The 25,801-nt window shown below is 47.6% G+C and overlaps 1 protein-coding gene across 1 annotated transcript in view; it reads right to left on the reverse strand.

Annotated features, from left to right (window-relative positions):
* The window catches only part of STX8 (syntaxin 8), a 119,729-nt gene that overhangs the window by 41,081 nt on the left and 52,847 nt on the right, over positions 1-25,801 (reverse strand). Inside the window, exon 7 of the mRNA XM_062010794.1 lies at positions 3,645-3,746. Within this exon, the coding sequence (XP_061866778.1) occupies positions 3,645-3,746 (102 nt within the window). The remainder of the gene's footprint in view (positions 1-3,644; positions 3,747-25,801) is intronic.

Genomic DNA, 25,801 nt, shown 5'->3' on the forward strand with positions numbered 1-25,801 from the left:
CCATGAGATTGGAACGGGATGATCTTGAAGGTCCTTCCAGCCCAAACCATCCTGTAGTTCTGTGCTTGGAAATGGGATGGAGGGGAGCACAGTTAGCCAATGAATACCCAGGAAAACCAAACAGCCTGAAGGAATCTATGTATTGTCTCACCAAGGTAGAGTGGAATCTGCCATATCATCAGGTTGTTCCAGCTCAAAGGTTTGTTTGGGGCAAATTCATTCCATCCCTTGTCTGTCTGGGGGTTTATGTGTCTCTCTCTGTTATTTTCCTTTCATGACAATCTTTATTATTAGCATTATTATTCTATTTAAACTATTGAATTGCTCTTATCCCAACCCAAGAGTTTGCTCACTTTTACCTTCCCAACCCTCTGCCCCCCATCCTGCTGAGGGAAGGAGGGTGAGTGGTTGTGTGCTGCTCAGTTACCAATTGGCCTTAAGCCACAACACCAACTCCAGCATCTCAACCTTAACTCTACTTTCAGCTCTTGGCTTATTTTCAAATGCAGCTCTAAAGGGCACATTCTGAGGGTCAAAGTGTCTAAGAAGAAGGTTATCAATCCTGGGGTACACAGTCTGGGAGGGAGTGGGGACAAACAACCCCAAGAGGACCAATGGTAACACTGAAAAGCCAGGATTGCACTCACAGGCATTCCCAGAGCAGCTTAATGTTTGAGGAATGATTTGTGTGGCCATTTTAGTGAAAGTTCAGTGTCAGTTTCTGAACTCTTAAGAAACACATATGTCCTGACACCCCTCCTGAATGCCCAGCATACGCTGAAGAGAAACAAACCAATGCCAAGCAGCGTGCAAACATCTGCCTGCAGATGACTGATGATTTTCAACAATAACTTCACAAATGCAGAGATTTGAGTGTGTGCCACCATTATCCTTCCACTGCAATCCCAGGGAGTTCCCAGTGACACCAGCGTGGGGCTGCCTGGGGCCACCAAGGGAGCCGGGCTCCAAGCAGGGCAGCCTCAGGGGGCAGAGGTGGGGGGGACGACGGACTGTCAACAGCTCTGAGAGGGCAAGAGAAATGGCATTGAAAATAAGCTGCAAATGAAACAACCCACCCAAAACAACTGCCAGGGTTTGAGAAGGGCCAGAGGTGCAGATGTTGCTCTCTGCCATGTCCCTGCAGCCAGTGCCATGGGGCAGACACAGTGTAAAGCACCCCAGGTGCTGGAAACCACCTCCAAAGCTTGCAAGGATGTTTGCATGAGAACAAGATGTTGAAACATTGATTAAAAGTTGGATTTCATCAGCAATACTTTGATTTTCTTATTACCCTGGCTGTTAACAAAGACACACCCATTAATGCGTTACATTCCTGCTTGTAAAAGGGTGATTATTCCGCTCCTCACGCCAGGCTCCGCTTGTACCCACAGCCTCTGGCTCCAGTGCAGGCACTCATCAGAAAAATAAAGACATTATGACTTCAAAAATGAGCCAAAAAACCACAGAAACAGGCACATGTTGGAAGAGTGCAGAGGCAGGGCCCATGCAACCATCTGCATGGCTGGGAAGGAAGGGGGTGGGCAATGGGGAAGACTGAGCACTTCACCCCACTTTCAATCCAAAGGACCATGCTGAAGGCACAGAGTTACCTCAGATTTTATCAATTGAAATGAAATGTTGTAGGGGGAGGGAAGCACTTGGAAAAAAAAATGACCTAGCATGTGCTGGTGTTTCTGCTGCTTGGCTTTGTGCAAGGAGCAGCTCTGTACACGGAGGGGTTTCTGAACTTAATGTAACAGTGCTAGGGACAAGGGTGGGAAAAGGATGGGAAGGATGCCATGAGAGCCTGTGTTATCCAGCATTAGTGTTCTAGAACTCATGCTTAGGCAGCTGGATGAGCTCTGGAGGGCCCTTCCAACCCCCCACCACTCTGTGATTCTGTGATTTGTTAGCTCTGGGCCACGAGGAGGAGGTGAGGACCTCGTGGGATGGATAACAGTGTGAAGAAACAGGCCCAAATGTGCTGTCTGATCAGGGTCAGCCACGATTCCAAGGCTGAGGCAACGCTGTGATTTCCTATGCCCACATTGTTATGTAAACACAGGAAGGCCTATTGCAGCAGAGGGAAGAGGCAGGGAGAGGCAGGGTCTTCCCACCACCCCTCACAGAAAAATGTCTTCCAGTGCAGAAAGGGTGAGAGAGGTCACCCCCAAGGAACCCAGCCCAGGATCCTCCCAGCCTTCGCCTCTCCCATCCTCCTCCTCTCAACTTCCCCAGCCATGTAGCCAGCATGAGCTTCAGAGTTAAAGGGACAGGCTTATTGTCCAGCAGTGTTGTCTGAGGGCTTCTTTTGCATGAGAAACCTCGAAAGTGGGCAGAAACAACCTGAGAAGGAGCAGCTGTGCTGCATGAAACGGGATTCACCACCTCCCTGGGCAGGCACTTCCCTGTATGAACCCACAGAAAGGAAGGGGAGGCTCCAAAGACACACAGGGGTACTCAGCATCACTCAGGTGTAATTCTTTGTAGATTGAATCCATTTTGCATCAACATGAATGATCTAAAATAGTCAGTCATGAACTTCTCAGTGGTGCTTTTAATCCCGTCTGCAGTCAGTACAAGAGGAATCGGAGACAAACGCCTCTGACAAGGCAACTTTAACCTCCAGAAGAAGCCTCAGGTTTTCATCAACCAATGCCAACCAGGCTTTCAAATTGTTAGAGCTGATGGAGAACTAAATAAATCCTTGAAAATATATCATCAGTGCTTGAAAAATGTCTCACTGCCAGTCTGAGCTTGGCAGCTTTTGCTGCCAGATCATCACTCGACAGAACACAAGCTCCCCCCCAGCCACAGACAGACAGGTGACCAACTCAGCTCCTCATTTTCTCTCTACTAAACCACAGCAGCCAAACTGCATTAACTTCTGACTATAACTCAAATTTCTACAGAGCATAAATCATTCTTGTTAGCATTTTTGAGTCCTCTAGTGTGGCAACAATGAATCAGGAACCCCAGAAGCAGACAGGCTACTTCCAGAATCGTCACTCCCCAGCACCACCTCCCCAGGGACTTCTTCCCCCAGTCACTCATCCTCCCAACAGACATTTGCTGCCATCACCACAGCATCCTCCCACAGCCACTGCTATCAACCTCCAGCTCTTCATCCTACAGAGCAAACCTGTGCTCTCTCACCAAGGTGTAGAACCTCTCTTTGGCTGTATGGAAAGGGAGAACAATTTCTCCTCACTACCTTGCATGTAGCTTGAGGAGTCACCAGCAAGGATTTCCTATCTGGCAGGCTGTGAATGCCACTTGGTTGAAAACACCACCAGAGCTGTCCCTGGGGCATCACTCCCTGCTGGGATGTGTCTGGGAGAGTTGGTAGTTAGCAAGGTTTTTTTTAAACCTAATTAACACAACTCTAATTTCATCCAGTTCCACAACTTCCAATCAGAACATTGTGCAATGCTGGTGTGAAATGCCTTCAGGAAATCCCTAGTACCAACACACAGTGAGTCAAACCTGCAGCATCAGCTGAAGGAGCGTGGAGAGGTGAGGGGTTTGTGCCTTCCAGGAGAAGCTGGCCTTGTGGGGAGCACATTGCACACAGCCTCTGAGTGCTAAGCTACTTTCTCAGCATTTAAGGACAGGGCAGGATTTGTGCTTAAGCCATTTCCTACCACAGGAGGTTGATTTCTTGTCCACCAGCTTCACGTGACGCGTCTGGTTGCGAAGTTTGTCGTCCGTGTTCTCGACCAGGTTAGTGAGGTCATCAATGATCTCTGGGGAAAAGAGAAAGATGAGCATTAATCTCCAAGCCTCCAGAATGGAAATCAGCTGCACTCTGCTGTGTGCCAGTATGATAGAGCAGTGATCCACCTGCACTGAAAGGTCCAAATCCACAGAAATGCCACACAAGAGGCCTCAACTTCAGATTCTGAGCTGCAAGAGGTGGGGAAAAACACAGCCTGAACCAGCAGGATTGGTGTAGGCAGCCAAACAAAACATTAGCCAAAGTAAGAGAACTACTGTATATGCTATAGAAACTCTTGAAATTTCAGTCTCTGGAACAGAACATCTGAAACGTGGCAATTACAGCATCATTAGAACACATTCAGAATGTCTCCATAAATGCATTTGGAGCATTTGGTGCAGCCTCAACCAAGGGACCACAGAAACACAGAATCTCAAGGGCTGGAAGGGACTTCAAAGCTCATCCAGTGCAACCCCCCTGCCAGAGCAGCACCACCTAGAGCAGGGCACACAAGAACTCATCCAGTTGGGTTTGAATGTCACCAGAGAAGGAGCCTCCACAGCCCATCTGGGCAGCCCCTGCCAGTGCTCCCTCACCTCAACAGGGAAAAAAATCCTCCTTGTGTTTCTTTGGAACCTCTTCTGTTCCAGCTTGTACCTGTTGCCCTTTGTCCTATCATTGGCCATCACTGAGCACAGCCTGGCTCCATCCTCCTGACACCCACCCTTTATGTATCTGTAACCATGAATGAGGTCACCCCTCAGGCTCCTCTACTCCAAGCTGCAGAGCCCCAGCTCCCTCAGCCTTTCATCACAAGGGAGATGCTCCACTCCATCATCTCTGTGGCCCTGCACTGAACTCTCTCCAGAGTGACCATCACAGCCTTGCACTGCTTCCATCACTGCATTGCACAGGGGCAGCTCTGCCTGCAGCCCAAAGGGTCCTCAGGGAAAAGGAAAGTGATTAAAATGTCTTCTACATCTACCCTTAATAGAGGAAAAAGGGAAATTTCAAGCCAACTCATCCTCAACCTCACACAACAATTTTTGTCAGGGGAATGAGAGCAGGTACAAGGCTTACACCAGGACTGGCTGTTGGGTTGGGTTGGGTTGTTTAACAGTAAATTAAAAGCCATATCCAAGCACCAAATTTCCTTCTCATTGACTGCTATGCTCTGATTTTCTTGAAACACACAGCACGTGCTTCTTGCTGAGTGTATGAATCCAGCTCATTGGAGTTACTTTCTGCTCTGCAGTTAGGAATAGTTGGGTTTTTGTGCATGATACATCAGGAGAAAGACAAGCAGCCACAACCTGAACACCACTACAAAGCAACTTGTTGTGGCTGCACTTCTAGCACTTTGCCCACTATTGATCACTGCCTCAATAAATGCAGCCTGCCCTTTGGGGCTGTTGGTGCCTGGCAGAGCCCAGCACTGCATCTGAGACAAAAGCAGAAGTCAGGGCACAGAGTGTTCAGTTAACAAAATATATTAATATTCTGTTTGGTTTTATGTGTTGTAATCATGGAATCATAGGATGGCAGGGGTTGGAAGGGCCCTCTAGAGATTATAACCCTGTGTGCATGCTAGCAGAGGGTTAGGGAAAACAAGCCACATCAACAGGACAGGGCTTTTATTAATTAGCCTTTATTGTTTCAACTGTGTTCCTTCAAACAAGAGATCTCAAATCTCTCTACTGGGAACAAAGGGATCATTGAATTGTTTTGGCTAGAAAAGATCTTTAAGTCCACACTTGAGGGGCAATGGGGACAAGCTGGGACACAAGAGGTTCCAAAGAAACACAAGGAGGATTTTTTAGCCTGTTGAGGTGAGGGAGCCCTGGCAGGGGCTGCCCAGATGGGCTGTGGAGTCTCCTTCTCTGGAGATGTTCAGACCCAGCTGGATGAGTCCCTGTGTGCCCTGCTCTGGGTGGTGCTGCTCTGGCAGGGGGTTGCACTGGATAAGCTTTGCAGCTCCCTTCCAACCCTTGAGATTCTGTGATTCTTCTAACTTCCAAAAATTCCCTGTGACACTAGAAGCAAACCCTGTGCTTGCAAGGTGCCCATGTGTGACATCAGTTCTTGCAGCTTCTCCACCACCTGCACACACACCTTACACCAGCACTGGGAAGGGAATGGTTTCCCTCAGGATTCACCCTCTGCAGCAGCTCAGCAGAGTGCTTAACATCCTCAGACTCCACCCAGTAACAAGCACTGCTCTAGATGCACAGCTAAAACCAGTTTGATTGTACATGTGGCTAATAGAAAACAAATCTAAAAGAATCAAAGCTCTGGAGACACAAAGGAAACTTTCAAAGGTGTGTGTAGCACACAGGTTTTACTCTCCAGAGAGTGGAGATTCAAGCATCATCCTGCTACATGCTTTTGAAGTCTGCCCCACAAGCATCCCATCATCTCCAGCTAGTCTCTATGTAAAACGATAGCAACATCTAAAACAAATCTTGTGCTTTGAAAATATACATATTTCTTAAAACATCAGCTCCTGATTCATGTCCCCCAGCCCAAACCATCCCAGTATTCATATGAAGAGAGGGCAGAGGGCAAACATTAACTGCTTCTCTGGGTGTGCAGCCTTCATTCTACCCTACAGATCTCAACCATCCTCCACATCTGTGGTTAAGCAGCATCACCCCACCTATACAGCTCTATTCCAGACCCAAACTCTCCATAGTTGTGGAGTTGTTTAGAATACTCTAGATATTATTGCTCACCCTACACCAGAACACATTTTCTCAAGTGATGGCAGGTCCTTTACTTGAGCTGCATGTTTTGTTCAGTTCATAGCTCAGATATTAGTTCTCCTCCCCCTCCCACCCAACTTTCCCAGGTCTAACATCTGCAAATCCAACAACAGTTTGGGGTAACTTTATCTGTCTTGCGTGATTCAGCACACAGGAAAGGCAGCACAATGCTGCCTGTGAAGGAAAAGCCTCTACATGGAAAAAAAGCACTGAAAGTTCCCATCGTTGTCAAGGCCGGAGTGATAAGCACGCTTGGGAAATAAGAGACTTTCCTTTGCCAACACTGACCAGACCCTCCTTGAAAAACATCCTGGTGAACAAGCTGTAGCTAAATGAGAACAAATGTAAGCAGGAAAAATTTGTGTCATCATTGCAAAGCCCAAGGAACCGCAACTGGGAGTTTGTGTAGAGCCTCTGCTTTCCCATCCCCCTGTCAGAGCAACCAGCAGGAGATATTTCTGAACCAGAGGATGTACAGCTTAGGAGAAGTGTCTCTCCATATCTGTCCATTGACATGGTCAGGTTTTTGGGGGACCAGGCCATCTCATCAAGCATGCAGTCAAAACTCAATAAGCAACCATTCCTTTGGTGCAACATACAGTTAAGATCAGGAGAAGTGCTGGAGTACTCATGGCACAACCAGGAGAGCTGAGCAGTGGCTTCCCCTCTGCAGCTGTGCTGGGGCTGGCAGGGGGAGAAAGCACAAGAAGGTTCTTAGACCATCACCTGGTGAATCAGAAGTCCAGCCCAACGGGTTCCCTAGGCCAGAAGGGCCTTGCAACCATGAGCACTCTGCAGAGAAACACCCTGCACCCCTCTACCTGTAACACACTGCAGAGAAACATCCATCCCTCTACCAAAACACCCTGCAGAGAAACATCCATCCCTCTACCTGTAACACCCTGCAGAGAAACATCCATCCCTCTACCAAAACACCCTGCAGAGAAACATCCATCCCTCTACCTGTAACACCCTGCAGAGAAACATCCATCCCTCTACCTGTAACACCCTGCAGAGAAACATCCATCCCTCTACCAAAACACCCTGCAGAGAAACATCCATCCCTCTACCTGTAACACCCTGCAGAGAAACATCCATCCCTCTACCAAAACACCCTGCAGAGAAACATCCATCCCTCTACCTGTAACACCCTGCAGAGAAACATCCATCCCTCTACCAAAATACCCTGCAGAGAAACATCCATCCCTCTATCCCCATCAACATCCTGCACAGAAATATCCATCCACCTGTCCATATCCACCAACAACCTGCACAAACACACCCACCCCTCCACTCCTGCCAGCATGCTGTCGTGGCGACACTCAGGTTCAGAGCAGCTCTCAATCTTCATGTCAATTAAAGAATTTCTCCCTGCTCTACAGTCAAGGAAACACAATGGACATAAGTGCTGTGTAAGGCTGAGCTGAAAGCTAGTAATGAATTTCTAAGGTAGGCAGAGCTGCTGCCAGAGAAAACTAACTCCATGGCTAAGAAAGCCTTCAGAGCACTGACAACCCCACGTTAGCTCTCGGTGGGCTCCTGAGGAGCTCTGCTCCTGAGAGACAGTCCATCTGCAATCCCCATTCCCCTTCAAGCTGGCAATTACATTTGGGATGAAGAATCTTCTATCACTTCAGATAAATATCTGACTATGCAAAGAGCAAGTTATAAAAAAACAAGAGAGAGAAACGTGAAGGGGAAGGAGCGAGGTGTCCCGTCGGGAGGGAGCAGACGGGAAAAGCAGGCTGGACGTTCCTGTCACACTGCAAACCACACTGAAACCCGCAGCACAAACTGAGCCAAGCTCTTCTGTCAGGGAAGCAGGGTCTTGAAGCAGAAGATGAAATCGACTGCACAACCCTAGTACTGAGATCTGAGTAATTTAAGCCCAGCTGAAGTGGGAGAAGACTGAAGGTCGCTCACCTGAGGGAGATGAGCTCAGACAGGGCCTCCTGCTTGAAACCCAGCGTCATGGCCTTGCTCGCCCCTTCACACCAGCCTTCAGAGTTCTCATTTACAGGCCCCACATCTCTGTCCTCATTTACTATTTCATACAAGCATGATTTGGACTTTGAGTTGGGGGATGAATGACGAGAGAACTGCAAGCAAAGGGTTGATAGTATTCAAAAGTGCCAGTGCTGTTTACCTGTGAGCTGAGGCCTTTGAAACCAGCCTGAGAAGCAGCCGAGGGAAGGAGCCTTACAACAGTAAAACATATAAGTTTTGGCTATAAATTGTGAGACTGAAACAGATAAACAGCTTCAAAACAGTTCCAGCAAGGCCACAGTGCCCAAAATGAGTGAATTGCTTCATTTCTCTCTAAGGTATATAAGGAGTGCTCTTTCATTTCTCGGTGTGGGCGCGTTAGGAGCAATCCCCTGTGCACCCAGCGCTGCAGTAAACTCAGCTTGGCTTTCTAAACTATAAAACTTGGTTTGGAAAGTGTCTTCCTGTTACAAACTTCAGTAACAGCCTTGCATGGTCACAGCCATCAGCCAGGCCAGTGCCTCTGAGCTCACCAGCACACAAGGCAGCCAAACACGCCGAGCACCACGCTTCTGTAAGAAGGCAGAGGGAGGTGTGTGGGCATCGCCAGCTCTCCTCACCTCACTCCTGTGAGGCTGAAGCAGCGAAACACAAACCCATCTCTACGAATCAGATGTTTGTCCAGGTGATCAAAGCTATCAGATTTGGACAGGAGCCCTGAAAAGGGCAGGGTTTCTTCAGCAGCCTGGTATCCAGCAGACAGCAACAACAGCAGTGGGTTTTACAGATTTGAGATCAATATGTGCATACCTCAAACCAGAACAAAAGTCAGGGAAGGTGGGATTTTGTGGACACAAGGCTGTCTGCAGGCTGCTCTGTGATGGAGAGGGCACAGGCAGCCCCTCAGGGGTCAGGATGAATTCCACACATAACCAAAGAAAACACACAATGACAAACAGCAAAGCAAACAGATGTCAGGGGAAAAAAAAGTAGGTTGATGTATTCTGAAATATTTTGGTCAAAAAAAGGCCTCACAACAGAAGGTTTTGATCTTAGGGAACATGTGTTTTGGAGCAGTGCAGAGCAGCCAGGCTGAGCGTGGGTCCAGGTTGGAAGAGGTGGAAGAAGTATCCCTGTGGGAGAGGCTGGAAACAGCAGCCATGCAGTGTCAGAACCTCCAGTTCCAACATCAGTTCCACCTCCTGGGGAAGACAGAGGTGTTTACTGGAGAAGGCTCGAGTCAAGTGAGAAGTTCTTTCTGTTTACTGTTTTTTTCCAAACAAATTTTGGTCTTGTTTCATTTTTTGCACTAAACTTAAGCCACACTTTTACCCATAAAAACAAATACAAAAATCATTTCCTCAGATCTGAACTTGTTGCTGCATCAGCTCTCACAGCCAGAAACACCAACGCTCCTGAGCTGCAGCAGAACTCCAAGCACTGAGGAAAACCTGCTCAGTGAAGTGCTTCACTGGTCACAGCAGGCTGGAGCACTATCAGTGCCTACAGCTGACTTCGAGAATCCACTGACTGACCCAGATCAACACGAGATTGCCAGTGCACAAGTGTTACATATTCCTTGTTAAAAGTTTTACTGAAATAGCAAAGGAGAAGTGAGGCAACCGCTCTGACCCCTGGCTCAGAACCACGTTCCGCTTTGCTCGACCACGCTTGGCTTCACAACCTCAAATGACACATTAAAAGGTGGAGAAAGATGGTCTTTATAACATCTCTCAATTAAATGGTTGCACTGGAAGTCACACTAGCATCACATCTTGCTGCTACTGATTGCTGGGGTCCCTCCACAAGTACACGTGTGTGTGTGTGTGTGTGTGTTGGGAAGGGCTGTGCTAACAGTGACTGCAGGAACATAAAAACCTTCCCTGGAACTGCAGTGGAGCAACCACCTGGTAGTAAGGCTGTATTTATATATATCTTGAAAATCACACCTGCTAAGAAGCTAGAAAAATAAAGATTTATGCAAAGGATGCCAAGACAGATGATAAAAATTTGCTACGTAACCTCAGGAATTTCTCAGACAAAAAGCTCCTCCTCCACGTCCTTTTTCCTTCAAAGACTTTGACATTGCCCTGAAGAATCAGAAATGTTCTGTTTTAATTCCTAACACCACTGCTGCCTTCTGTAACAAAGCTGGTTGTGCTTTTCTCCAGGCAGGGCATGGCTAATTTCAGAGCCTCCCGGGAGACAGGATCCCCCACGGCAGGGCTGGAAGTCATCTCTCCGGGCAGCAGCCATACATCACGCTGTAGATGATCTCCTGCGCTAAGGGCTCGCTCAGGATGGGAAAGCAAACCCTGAGCTGAACCCAAGCCAGGTGCTGAGCAGCCTGCTGTGTCCAAACAGCTCCTTTTGCTTCTCTCCTCTATTCCTCCTCAAAAAGGCTGCAGTCAGTGGCTTTGCAGTCCTGTCACGCTGCACAGAGACCACATGTCCTCCTCCACAACCTCCATCTGCCTTCCCCAGCACCCCAACTTCTCTGCTGACATTTCTAACCACCCTTCCTATGGCTCTGAAATGGGACTTCTCTGGCAGTCCCATCCTTTGTGTCAACTCAGACATCAAATCTTTCTACAGCTGGCCTGAAGTTTTCCAAGGGAACAGTTTCCACTGGAAAAGCATTTGACAGATGACAAAACCAGCCCGTCCCCGAGCGCTCTGCACGCCTGGCCCTCAGCCTGTTACCTCCTTGATGATGCCCTTTCTGCTGAAACACGTCCCCAATCGACTTGAAGCAAATAACCAGCTTTCAGCTTGCAAATGAAATTCTCAGTTTTGATAACAAAATGAGAAGCCCAAATGTTTCCAGAGAGCAAAAGCCCCTTTTCCAGCCCACTCAGCCACTTCATCTTTCCTCCCTTTCCAAGCCTGGTGCCAAGACCCCAGCAGTGCCCAGCCAATCCCACTCTGCTCCAGCAATGCTGAAGACAGAGGAGAGCAAGTTAACTGCTAGGTCACAAGGTCAGACTGAAGCCACTAAATGAATATTGCATCCTTCTCTGCAGGGTCTCGACAGCAGCAAGCTACACCAGAGGAAAGGCACATGCATCAGCACTGCAAGTTTCAGTCAAAGAAGGAGGAACATAATGAGATTACAAGTGACAACACAAAGTGCAGCACATGGAGTTGCAGGGGATGATGGATGCTTGCATGCTCTCATCACCAGTGCACTGTGAACTAAGGCACTGAACCCCAGAGCCCTCCTTGCTGTTTCTCCCATCAAGGAGCTCATGCTTAGAAAGGCAACTTGCTACAGAAGAAGGTAAAGGAGCCCATGAAGGCAGTGACAGCCAGGCACTTCCAGGAACACCATGGCTTATTTTGCAAGAAACTATGTGTGATTTTTTTCCTTCTCTTTCCCCCCTCAAGAGCAGGAAAATGGTCTGGTTCCCATTGCAGCCAGTGTCTCCCAGTTTGTGCTCAGGCCTCACACAGGTGCACCATCTTTCTGAAGTTGTGGGATTGGTTTTAATGTTTCCCTTAACTCACGTTGTCCCTAGAAAAGATGAATATCTCTGCTCATGAAGTAGCACAGAGCCTTGTGCAGCCAGAGTTCTGCTTTCATACTTGACTTTACACTAGTTGGGTGGGTATTTTATTTAGACACGTAAAAAGCCTTGTTTGCTTCTGGCAGCTCCATCGTGTGAGCCGTGCTCATTGTACCCGTGCAGTAAGAAACCCAAAAGCCAAGTGCAAGTAGCCAGATGAAACACGGCACAGACAGAGAGCAGCAGATCTGGGGTTTAACTGCAGCTGAGCAGAACGATGCTGCTGACCAAACCTTTCCTTGGAATTGTTTGGACTTTCTGTGGATTTAAATTCACAGATCACTCGATAGTATTTATCGATGAGTAATGCCTCCCCGTGGCATTCCCCACTGTGAGTCACAGACTGCAGCCAGCCTTCAGGAAAACATCCACACAACTACAATCCATTATGTTTTATGCTATAGAAAAAAAGTTTACAATAAGGTTGGAATTTAGTGCAGGAGCCAAGCAGGCTTTCCCTCCCTCTTTCAGGTCTCTAGTGCCTCAGGAGAAGAGCTAGATACCAAAGGAATGAATCATATATTAAATGCCAACTTCTATATGTCCAAACCCCATAATTACAGGTTAATAAAAAAGCAAGCATTGTTCAAAATGCCAGTGGTATGAAATGAAGATTGCATCGAATGTAAGTGCATCAGAAACCTGAAGAACCTCAGCATGATGTGCCAGCTGTAATGTCAAGGCTGAGTGAAAAGAGAAAAATAGAGTAAAAAATATAAAGGCAAGAATGTGAATTTCCCTGCCTCACTGTGAGCTGTGCCCAGGGCCTGTAGCCTCACAGAATCTCAAGGGCTGGAAGGGTCCTGGAAAGCTCATCCAGTGCAGCCCCCCTGCCAGAGCAGCAGCACCTAGAGCAGGGCACACAGAACTCATCCAGCTGGGTTGGAATGTCTCCAGAGAAGGAGCCTCCACAGCCCACCTGGGCAGCCCCTGCCAGTGCTCCCTCATCTCAACAGGGAAGAAATTCTTCCTTGTGTTTCTTTGGAACCTCTTCTGTTGGGCTTGTGCCCATTGCCCCTTGTCCTGTCATTGGCCATCCCTGAGCACAGCCTGGCTCCAGCCTCCTGACACCAGCCCTTTACGTCTCGCTGACCTGTGCAGCTCCCTGTGCCATAGGCCATGCCTCAGTTGTGGTCAGGGGCTTCTCCTCACCCTTCAGCTCCAAGGTAGTACTCAAAAAGCCACTGGTGTTTGTGCTGATCCCAGCCCCACAGTGCCCAGGGCATTGGGAAACTGACACTTTCTGCTGTGCTGAGTTTTGCATTTCAAGCAAAGACCAAATTCCTCCCCATACCTTCTCCACTTTGACTGATGACATTTAATCTCTTCTTTGGCAGAACTTCATACAAGTATTAAAAAACTCTGAAATACTAACTTCTCCAAGAGAGCAAAGCAACTTGTTCCTGTGTTTTAACTGTCTCACTCAACCTCTTTTACTTTATGGGGGCTTGATGGTCCTTGCATGTGCAGAAAACCTCTCTGGCTCCTGCTGGGAACATGTTTCACAACGTGTACACAGTGATCCCAGACAAGAGGGGATCTCACCTCCTGCTGCTTCCCCTGCAGCTCTGCTGTGGTCCAGGCCACAGATGTCTATCACCCTTCCCCATGCTGCTGGGCAGCAGCTCTGCACACAAAGCAGAGGCAGCTGGGCCGCAGGGTCTCCAGGCACAGGAGGGCAGGAGCTGGCCGACTTGGGTTGTGTCCAGGAGAGTAGGCAGGGAAGGACAGCTCTTCCCCAGCCTGCCCTTCAAGCTCACTTTAGTAGCCTGAGGCACTCAATAGTGCATCAGCCACTCCAGTAGAAGGTCCTCACATGCCCTTTGGACTCCAGGCCATGCCAGCCCTTCACCCTGAGACATCCCTGCAGAGGAGCAACTCTTTCCAGACCAGGATGCTCCCGGTTCCCCAAGCTCTTCACAACAGTGAAAAGAACTGACTGCTACAGAGCCCTACGACCTCTGCCTGCCCTTTGGGAAGAGAACAGCAGCCTGAGGGCCTAGCTCAAAAGGCCAAGGAGCAGCACATGCCTCTAGCATCACTCCTTCCCACTGGGTTCACCAAATCTTCAGCATCTTTAAGGGCAACACTTACTGAAACAAGAAGCAGCTATTTGTTCTGCTACAGAAAACCCTGCCATCTGCTCCAAGGACTAAGAGGACATGTCCAGGGCTACCGTCCCCACCAGGCACCACCCCTCTCACCAGAGCCAAGCAGTGTCATTCATCCATCACAAAACAGATAAGATTATATCTGGGTCAAACTTTGACACCCCTGAGCAACAGAGAACGCTTCATCCTCTTGAAAGCAGGCCCAGGGAGCAGCAGATGGTGATAGGACAGGTCAGGGTTGTGACAAGGACCATCAGCTGGGCAAGTGTTCATCAGATCATGCACATCTAAAGAGCAACCCTGAGAAAACAAACAGCCCTATCGATTCCAGCAAACACACTTATTAGCTAGAGCTGTTATTTCAAAAGCACACACTGAGAAGTTTCTCCCTTTCCAGCTGCTTATTTTGTTTTATTCGAACAAAACCCACGGACATTAATTTTAGCTGCACTTAATTGAATAATTTCTCTGGGGAATAGTTCAGGGAGAGTTTTAAAGCAGCCTGTTTCCAAGAGCCATTACTAATTGGCATATACCACAGTGTCAGTGTGCCAACCAAAATAGTACACTTTAATGTTACTGGAACTACTCTCAGTCCAGATGTGTTGAAAACTTGCAGTGATATAAGGCAGGCAGTAACTATACTCAGATGATACAGGATTTTGAGTATCCTTCCTCAGTTATCTGGAAGGAGGTAATAGTCTCCTTCAATAGAAGTATCCCAGTGTAAAGCCAGATCATTTGTTCCTCTCCTTTCCTCTCAACAAGTGACCTTTCCTTTTATTTCTCCTGTTTAAAGCAGACCAGCACAGTTACCTGCTATTAGATGGACAGTAATATAAACAAAGTAAATCCCCCTTGGAGGAATTCTGAAGGGTTGTCTAAAACTCTAAAAGGTTCTACTTCTTGTCATCTTCTCAATTTTATTCAAACTCAAAATCTGAGTGCTCTGGCAATGCAAACACAGGGACTTTTAGGCCAGATTATGAAAACTTCCATCAAAATCTTCCAGTTACAGGGACAATGTCATAGAACTGTTGTTCTACAGACTTCACTTTGGAAGAAAGCAAGGAAATCTTGATTCTGTGGTTGATAAGGCTAGGACAAAGGCTGGATTCAATGATCTTAAAGGTCTCAACCAGCTGAAACAACTCTATGATTCTGTCTTGCCAATAGCTAATGACAAATGGTGCATCTCTAGGAAAGCCTAGAGCCCTCAGCTCCTGGAAGCCTACTTACACTCATACAGCAAACCCCTGTCAGGCAAAACACTTGTCCTGTTCTGATACATTTGCCTTCTGCAAACTAACAGCAGAAAATGAAGGGACAGAAGTGAATTCAGACTCCATGTTTGGTTGTTTTCCCTTTATCCAATATCTAAGCAGGGTTTTCAAAACATTGCCTTCAGAAATCCTTCCCAAGCATCCATCTCTGCTTCCTTTGGGCAACTCTGACTCCTCCCAGGTTTGTACAGTGCTGCAGTACTTTTCCAGAGATAGCAATAGCTTTAACCACAAATACACACCAGTTGCCATCATCACACTGGGGTAGGAGGGATAGCAATTCCCCTCAAAACATCACTTGGCTCCCAAACAGTGCCAAGTTCAGGTTTCCAGTCCATTTCTCAACAAAGTCTTCAAAAATCACTTGTTACACTCCATGCAGCTGTGGTCACTAATATCTACTTGATGGTTACTACTCCTACACTTCAACTGTGGACTCATCACAGTAACATGACGTTAATCCTTGTGGGTACCAAGGAACTAGGCTTCAAGCCCCCTGAAAAGAAAAGGAGGGAAAAGAGAGAGGGAAAAGACAGAGAGAGAGAAGGAAAAGAGAGAAGGAAAGATGGAAAAGAGAGAAAGAAAGAGGCAAAAGAGAGAGGAATAGAAGGAAAAGAGAGAGGGAAGAAGATGAAAAGAGAGAGGGAAGATAGAAAAAAGAAAGAGGGAAAAGAATAATAATAAACTAAAACAGCACCTCATCCCCTTGGGTGACAGCCACCTCAATCCAGACGCATAACTTTCTTCCCTAAGATAAAAATCGATTTTAATCGGTTTCTGCAACTTGGAAAGTAGCTGTAGGTAAAGCATCCAGGGGAAGACTCTCTGGAAAGCCAGCACGTTGTCTACTACGGGTTTACTCACAAGAGGTGCTCCTCATAAATCCCCCCTGTGCTTGCATCCCATCCATCAGCCCAACAATCCATCAGGAGCATCCAACCCCGGGCGGGCAGCGAGCGGGGACTGCAAAGGTCCCTTTGATAGGTTGGGGCTGGGAAGGATGCGGCAGCACGTGATGGATTAACCCACCCAGGCTGGCTCCTGCCTCCTGGACAAAGGCTCCAGTACTTGAGAGTCCTGCCAGAAGTTTCCCAAGCACCTTTAAAAGGAAAAAAACCTCATTTCTCACAAGTTGCTTTGAGAGACAGCCCCGGCTCTGAGGTTATTTCAAGCGACAATTATAAATGGCTCATGTCATTGTGTCCCCAGGAGAAAAATCACCACACTGCTGGAGCTGTGCTGGGAGGGAGGCTGGGCAGGATCGGCCCACGCCATGGCCAGCACCTTCAAAGAAAGAAAGAGTGAAATTCATGAGATGTCTAGCAGGCTGTGCAGGATATAGAAGCTCATTCCTACTCATATTAATGAAAAACTCAATCCAAAAAGCAGGACCAAACCATCCTCAAAGTGTTAACTGGAACAGTGTTTCCAACCCATGAGAATGTCCCACATTTTTCACATTAAAAAACTTAAAAGTTAGTGAAACACTTCATTGCTGCTACGGCCCCTACAAGTGAGTTATTCAGCAACTGGAGATGAAGTGCACTGGGCTTCAAAGCAGATGAAGGAAGACTGGAAAAAATGACCAGCGGTGCTCTTGCATAGCTGGAGACCAAAAACTGTATCCCAGGGACTGCAGTTTGAGGGGTAAAAAGGGAACACAGCAAATGTGCTGATGGGATGCTGACTTTAGTGACTCGAGCTTAAGCGGTGCCCTCCTCTCCTTCCAGCTTGGTTGCCGTTGTGCACAGGCAGTGTCACTCCTGGCTGGTACAGCCCCACAGGGACCTGCTGCTCTCCAGAGGGTTTCTCAAGGTGACTGACACACTACAGAGCTTATCAGCCACCATTAACCCTCAACCTTCAAAGGAAGATGGGGTTTGGTCCTTCTTTTTGTAAAGAAGTCTGATGAACACCTTTTCCCCAGACAGGCCAAGCCAAGCCTGTGCTCTGTCGCAAACCCCATGAGCTCCTCACCAAGAACCCCTGCAGAACCCAAACATCATGTAGCAGCAGGTGAAAAATGTAGTTTAAAAAGTTTCACTGGTCAAGTCCTGGCTCCTAATCATGGGAGAGCTTCCATTAGCCTCCCATGGGGTGAGGAGTTCACACAAGCTTTTGAAAGACCTTCTTTAAGGGAGATGCCCCCAGCATGCCCATACTGAAGTGATGAAGATCAGTGACAGCATGCTGGAAACACACCAAGAGGTGTCACGAGGGCAGGTGGAAAGGTTTTCCTTACCAGCCCATCCCTTAGACCCACAGAAGCTGACAACTTCACCAAAACCCCACTCAAAACAACCAACCACCTCTGCCAACTGCTACAAGTTAATTTCTCCCAGCCAACAGGTACTGCCAGTCTCCTCCACTCTGCAGTTAAACCTCTGCTTAAATAACTCAGTCTCACTCGAGCACTGACAGACTTGTTCAGTTCTGCTCAAGGTACTTAGAGAAGAGGAAAATGCAGAGACTTGTGAGTTGTCAAGCCTGCAAAACACAACTGCCATTTTAATAAACATTCAGGTTGGTAATAAGCCAAAAGAGCATCACAGCATTCACCACAAGAGCATCATGCTGTGGACAGCTGCATGGCATTATCCTCTTGGATCACAAACGAGGAGGAGAGCCACTTTAGAATTGGTCTATCAATCACTGGAGGAACCAGAAAACTTACAAGCGCTTCATGGTTACAGTATTGAAAGCAGCTGATAGAGCTAAGGTCAGCCCAGGCACCTGGGTCTAATCTCCAGCTGACATACTTCATCAAGCTCTACTGGAATCAATGGTAAATTGGCTAAATTAGCAAGAGGAATACATCACCTAAACATACTCAGAGCTGAGCGAATACCAGGAACCAGATGTACTGCAGCAAAGGCACTCCTCTGATATTGCCCCAATCATTTGCATCCTACCTGCCCAGTCACCTGCCCAGAAGTCTGAAACAGACCAAAAGCAGAGAAAAAACCCACATCTCTAGAGTTGACAGCTCAGAAAGATTCCATTCCAAGTTTGCAGTCATGCAGAGAGAAGGTTAAAACACTCCCAGAGAAGTGGTTAAACCAACAGAAAGGATGGAAGAAGAACTTCCACAGATAAGACGACATTAAGTCCATGAATCCTGGATAGCCTTAGCTAATGATTTTCTTTCTTCCCACTTCCTTCCACCAAAAGTTGTGCCAACTTTCCACATGCCCTCCCATGGATTTTCTGCAGATGTGGCTGAGCACTGACTGTTTAGCGTGGCTCCCTGCCCGCGGGTTTTTGCAGAGCAAGGAAAGGCTGTTACACAGAGGGAGCCCTTACACAGCTGCTCCGCTCCTCTATGATTTTCTCCTTTCTACAGTTCATTTGTTGGAAGGACCCAAAGTGATTAATTGGCAAAAGCTGCACAAAGCTGAGGGTTTAGTGCCACTGAGCAACGTGTCTGTAAGACACTTCAGGAGACCGTGGCTAAATACTGGTTTGATCTCGACGCACGAGTTCTGAATTCCAGTGTGACGAACTCCAGCGCAGGAAGGAAACCTTAAGCCTCCACTTTATCAAGCTGCACAAATACACAGTTTATCAAACTGAAGAGATTACTGCTGCTCATTGTGCTTCTCCAGCAACTGTTTGCAGAAGCTGTTTGATCGCTTTCAAACGTATGGGAACAAGTCAGCACACTACCCCACCGCAGCAGCAGCGAGAGCTCACACATCAAACATCGTTTTCTCCAGCCAAGTTACTTTCTTTCAAAAAAAAACCCCCACAAAAACCAACACCAAAACTCAAAACAAAAAATAAGGAAAGAATGTGAATACATACAAGGCAAAACATTACCTCCTAGCTGTGTGTGTGCACTCTGAAAGTCATTACTTCTAATTACTTATAACATCCCACTTCAAAGCAAATTCACTGATACCCCATCGGGTACTTTCAGCTTAGAGGGTTTTCTTATTTCTGCCTGATTTTTAACTAGGAAAAAATGTAAGTCATTTTTTGCATTTGTTAAACTCCTTTCTTAGCATACTTGTACTAAGGTGGTGTTCCACAAATGGCAGAGGTCTTTCTGACAAGAACAAACATCAACTGAATATACTGAACACACCTCTTCTACTGGCAAAATCACAGCTCTGCAGAAGCTTCCTAAATCTGACCAGAAGAGAACAGCAATTGGATTACTACTTCCAAATAAAATGCCACAAGCTTTCTACTTAACAACTCTTATTAAATCACAATACAAAGCTTGGCCATCTCTGCCCCATCGTGTTTCTCAAGGCAACTGCCTGATAAGATCTGCCCTGTTTCATTTGTGAGGCTTGGGAGCTCTACTTTTTGGTATCCAGTAGCACAAGCTCCCGCTGTGTGCTCTTTCCATACGGGCTGGGAGAGAGTTAGAGATGTTTCCATGTTTTCTTTGCAAGGACAATGAACTCTTGCTGCATCATTTCCAACCCAAATAGTTCTGAAACCCAAAGAGATATTAATTGACCGGTGCGTTGTACGAATCCTCACCAGCACAAAGGATCACATGCAAGGCTTGGCTGAGGCCATGTGTGTGTCTAACTAAAACCTGCTTTGGACATTAACCACCACTATTACACCCTCTCCCAACTCAGTCATACTTTAGAGAACCCCCATACTCTGGTCAGACCCTTCATCTCACAAAGAGGGACAGCAGTGAGCAGACCTGCACCACCTGGGCCTTCCTCCACGCACTCTGAAAACAAGAATGATCCTATTTGTAGGCCCCCTTGTGACATGGGGGGGTCAGATTATCAACCCAGCCCTATTTGTAGGCCCCCTTGTGACATGGGGGGGTCAGATTATCAACTCAGAGAGCACGAACCACTACCTTTTCCAACAAATACCAGGGAAACACTGGCATTTCCAAGCGAGCACCCACAGTTGTCCCCTCACCCTGCTGCACCTTCGGGCAGAAGCGATTCCCCGACTGCTCCTTCACCCGCACTAATTGCACTGAGATGCCTCCAATTGACTTCCCAGTTTGTAAAAAATCTCCCAAAGCACTGGATATGGGCAATAACAGGTGCTCTGAAAGCCAAAGGGTACCTGCAGCCCAGCCAAAGATGACACGCTTTCAAGTCTGTGGATTCTGAAGTCCCACGCCAGCTAGCAGCAGCATTTCAAGGCTTCAGATGTTAGGGTCTGGGCCTCAATCTTAAATTATTTTTTCAAACCCTCTTAAAACACATTTAATCCTTTGTTTTCTTTCCGAGGAGAAAGGTTTCACATCTGGACTGTCAACCTGCATTCCAAAGCATTAGCTGGCAAATTAAAGCAGCTGAGCTGTAAATCTCCAAGAAGAGGACTTGTCATGGAAATCACAACTCAGCATTAACCACAAGCCCAGTTCAGCAAGAAAGCCAACATGAAAAGCCCAAACAATGCAGGCAGCCCCAAGACAACTTTGAAAATGAATCCTGCTGTCTGACAGAGCTAACCCAACCTAACCAACCCAGGCTTGCAGTGGTATCTCTGTACCCGGCTTTAATCTGAAACAGCCGCGCACGAGCCCAGGGCGAGCAACCACCAGTTCCATAGCTGAGTTCTGCAGATCCTTCCCTACAACACGCACTGCAACGTGATGAGGAGACTGCAGTTTGCCAATAAACCTTCTGAGAGCCGAATGCTCCGTCCCCACTAACTCCAGAAGAGTGGAAATCCAAAGCCCAGCAAGGCAGATGCAAAGTGGAACCAGCAGCAAGAGGGTGCAGAATGGCAAAACTGATGAAGACAGAAAACCCCCATTTCCCCAGCACCCCAGGACAAGGGCATGTTACTGAAGTGTCTCAGCTAATGTCATTAAAAAAGTGTTAATGGAACATTTTTTGATCATTGCACCATTTATTTATTCAGATCTTTAGATTTATAAGTCAGCTGCTACAATGAATTCCATTTTTTGCTATTAATATTTTTCTTTTCCTTTAGAAGGGAAGGAGTTTTGGAACAAAACAACTGCAGGCTCAATTCAGCTCTAGAGCAGCTTGGAAGAAGGGACTGGCTGACCCACAGAAGACATCTAAGCAACAGTGGTCCAGCTGGTTAACTCTTCTGTCAGCACTCACTTCACAAAATGCTCTGCAGTTGAACTCAATTACTTCTTATACTTTATACTCAAGTACTTAATTAAATCTCTCTTCCTACCAAACTCACAATGCAGAGCTTTGTGCATCAGGCACTTGAGATTATTTCATTCTTTCAGCTCTGGTTCCTTGACTGTGTCTCCACTGATCTGAGCCACACCAAAGACAAGTTCATCCCTTCGCTGCTGAACGCCACAGCCGAGTCTTCTTTCCAAAAACTGGACAAACATTCTTCATGACCAACTCAAACCAGTTTTTCTGCTCAACTAACAGTGTCACAGCAATGCTCTGCTGCTGCATGAAGTCAGCCAAAACATACCCTTATCCTGTAACAACTGTAATGCAGCCAGCTTGCTAACATTGACAGTTACAAGGACCACATTGAGTCTTTCCTGTCTGGTTCCTGAAGGAAAAAGAAAACACACAGCAGTTTTGCTCCAGACTAAGACAAGTACTATGATACTTGTACCTTGATACCTGAACAGGAACCATGAAGTAGGAGTGAGTACATAGCTATCTACCCACATTAGGATCAAGGAATTGTTTCATCTGGAAGAGGCTTTTGACTCCAGCCTTTGTCCCAGCACCATCACCACTGACCCACTGACCCCCACCTCGCTACAGCTTTCTCTCAGGTAGTTGTAGAGAGTGAGAAGGTCTCCCCTGAGCCTTCTTTTCTCCAGGCTGAACAGCCCCAGAGCCCTCAGCCCTTCCTCATCTGAGACGTGCTCTAAATCCTTTCCTAGCTTGGTAGCCCAGCTCTGAATCCTCTCCAGAACCTCCATGTCTTTCTTGTAGAGAGGGGCTCAGAACTGGACACAGTATTGGAGGAGTGGCCCCACATTCCTGCTCTCACAATCCCAAAGCGACTGGAATGGCTTCCCCTACTGTTCCTGTGATAATACCCACCAACTTTTCCCATTCCACTCCCCATCTCCCACTCTCTCCCTGCTATGTGCTGACTCAGTAAGCTCCAGGTTAAACTCACAGTGGTATCCATGTCTGATTGCTCCTGAGGGCAGGGGGATGAGACAATACAGGCTGCACCTGACTCCTGCCCTCCCTGGAGCTGCTCCCGCCGTGACAACGCTGCGTGCATCCCTTCTCTGGGAGCTGCTGGAGGATTACCAGTGTCTTCTATCCACAGACCTTTCAACAAAAGACACTATTATAAGATTAAAACGTAGCTGAAGTAATTGTGTATGGAAATTCCTTTTATTAGGGCTGTGGATCGAGTCTTATCAGGTTTCACAGCTCAGAGAGCAGGCTCTGGCAGCCAGGCGTGTTTGTTAATAGCTATTCCAGCTGCAGACGACTGTTTCTGCTCACCTGCTTTTTGTCATGCTGAAACAAGCCACACTGCCCTGTTCTGCAACAGGTATTTTTCCTACAGTGACACACTTTTCCTTCATCACTTAACATGGAGTGTTCAGTGTAATTAAACTGGTTAACACAACACCTCTGCCATGCAGCACGCACAGATACCCCATTCACTGCTCCTGACACCAGAGAGCTGGGGCTTACTCCTGGCACAGGTCTCATAATGGAAAAATGGCTGCATAAGCCCTTAGAATAGCATCCTCTGCTCCAGTCGAAAAGGAGCTATGCAAAAGCTCAAGTGAAGCCTTGAAACAGGGCAAAAAGTGTTACAATGGGCAGAAGACAATAAACAACAGACAAGATGCTGATGGAAGAGTGGAAACATCACAGAATCCCAGGATGGAGGAGGTTGGAAGGGTCTTGTAGAAGGGCATGTGTGCTGTGCCCAGGGGTTACAGGGCAGGCAAGTGGTCAAAGAGCCAGGAATCACAGAATCCCAGCATGGTGGGGTTGGAAGGGCCCTGCAGAGCTCATCCAGCCCAAGTCCCTGCTCAAGCAAGTCCCACCTAGATCAGGTCACACAGGAACGTGTCCAGGTGGGTCTTGAAGCCCTCCAAGGACGGAGCCTCCACACCCTCCCTGGGCAGCCTGTGCCAGGGCTCCCTCACCTCAGCACCAAAGGACTTTCTCCTCCTGTGCCACTGGAGCTTCCTGTGTTCCAGCTTGTGCCTGTGACCCCTTGTCCTGTCAATGGCCACCACACAACAAACACTGGCCTCCACATAACAAACACTGGCCCCATCCTCTCCACATCTGTCCTTTAGATATTAATGAGCATTGACAAGGTCTCCCTCAGTCTTCTCTTCTCCAGGCTGAACAGCCCCAGGTCACACAGCCTTTCCTCTTCACACACATGTTCTAGACCTCTAATATCATCATCGTGTTATGTCCTTACATGCCATGTAGAGCACTGCAGCCTCAAGGAAGCTCTCCAAGGCAGGAGGGCAAGCTCCAGGCAGCTTAGGGCACATATACCAGCAATGAGCATTGTTGTGGTGGCATTCGGTGTCCAGCTTAAAGACTTGCTGTTGACAAAGTGTAACAATGGCTGTACTACACACGTGAGGCAGCCAGTACCAGCTGGTAGGTGCATATATACCATGCCAGAGAGCTAAGAGATAGGAAATAGCAACAAAAACATGGAGAAAAATCAGAGAGAGAGGGATGAGGAGAGCAAATATGCTGGCAGAAATGCAAGGGATGGCCTGGAAAGCTGGCGTGTTCTCTGACCTCAAACTTGACTGCCCAGATTGGTTCAGACGTTTTGGTTTCTCTACCTCAAGCTGTGATCACCAGGCATCAGCTCCTTCTCAAGGAGGCTTAAACAGAGCACTGAAAACCCACCTGTCAAAGCTTGACAGCCTTCTACCAGCATCTGAACACACAGCCAGCCTGAAACTCATTCCTCCCAGAGAACACCCAACGCACTTTGGAATCTCAGCTAAACAAAACCCTTCAGCTCACCAGCTTTCCTCGCCTCCTGCCGCCTGTTTTCCAAACCTGAACATTCTGGGGATGCTGCTTACCAGAGAAGAGGCACAGCAAACACATTGTCTTCTCAGCTGCTCCGCTGTCACTGCTACAACGTGCAACACAAACCTCAGAGCACAGTCCAAGCCAGAGAAGAGATAGATGCTGCTTTTCTCAGGCCCTTCAGCAGAAGACTTCTTTGAGAAAAGCTTCACCAAAGCACAGGAGTTTCTCTTATTTCTTTTCTTTCCCTCAGTATACTTATAAAAAGTCTAGTCTGGCTTTTTAGATGCCACTGTCACTGTCATGTGAGGTCCACACACTACTTTAAAAGGCGACTTAAATGCCTTTTATAGTTGGTTGTTCTCACTTCCAGCAAGTTCCTCACCCTCTGCTGCAGTTGTAATTTTATGATGCTGGGAGAAACAGCACATACAACCTCATATGATCCATTATCCTTGCAGAAGAGGAAGGTGACACAAGGCCATGTAACAATCCTAGAGCTCACCTCCCAAAAGCTCCTCCAGCCACACCAGATCTGCCTGGCCCCAGGTTAACGACCCCAGAGCCGTAGCCACCCCGAGCAGCACTGATGCAACCAGAGGCACCAAGTGTTTCAAGCTCACCACCACATGCTCAGGCCCCTTCATCCAGCCCCAAAGAATCATATATATGCCTTCAGAGGTCTTTGAAACTTTATTGTTAGAGGTGCAGGTGTTCAAGCAATTAGCAAGATATCACCTTAAGCATCCTTTTTGCTTCAGGTTGTCTCCATCCTTTTGGTCAAAGGAACATCCCCATAGGAAACAGAGCAGACTAAAGTCAGTGATAGAGTGAGCTGAGCACACAAGCCATCTCCCAGGCATCTCTTCCTGCACAGGCCACAGCACTGCTTGTGCAGCCTGCCACAATTTGGGAGTAAATGGAAACCAAAGACAAAACCAGTGCTGGTTTCGTGATGTTTGTTGGCTGAGGTAATGGCTCTGAGCAAGAAAACGTCCTTTTCACAGGGCAGAGCACACTGTTTGCAATGCAGGCTTTTGAAGTCCGGCAAGAAGAGAACAAAATAAAGAGGGTTTTGTTGTTTGGGAGGGGGACACATTCCTCCCCCTTCTCTTTCTTCTGAAGGGTGTGATACAAACCAGCTTGATACACAAATTAGAGGTGATCTCATCAGTCCATTAGCCCAACTAAAGCGAGCCCATCACTTGGGAGGGGATGTGCTGGCTAGAGACAACTGCCTGGCCCGTGAGTAGCATTACTGTGGGGGTACAAATGGTGCCTTCATTACACAGGCAAGGCATGGCTCCCAGCTTTCAAGCCGCTCGGCTGTATTGAAATGGGGGACTGGAGAACTCAGGGTCTGGGCAGAGACTATGGCCAGTCCTGCCACCTCTCCTGAGAGAAGGAAACGACCTACAGACATCACAGGCATGGCT

This window comes from Colius striatus, chromosome 18 (assembly GCF_028858725.1).
Source record: "Colius striatus isolate bColStr4 chromosome 18, bColStr4.1.hap1, whole genome shotgun sequence".
In the NCBI taxonomy this organism is placed as follows: domain Eukaryota; kingdom Metazoa; phylum Chordata; class Aves; order Coliiformes; family Coliidae; genus Colius; species Colius striatus.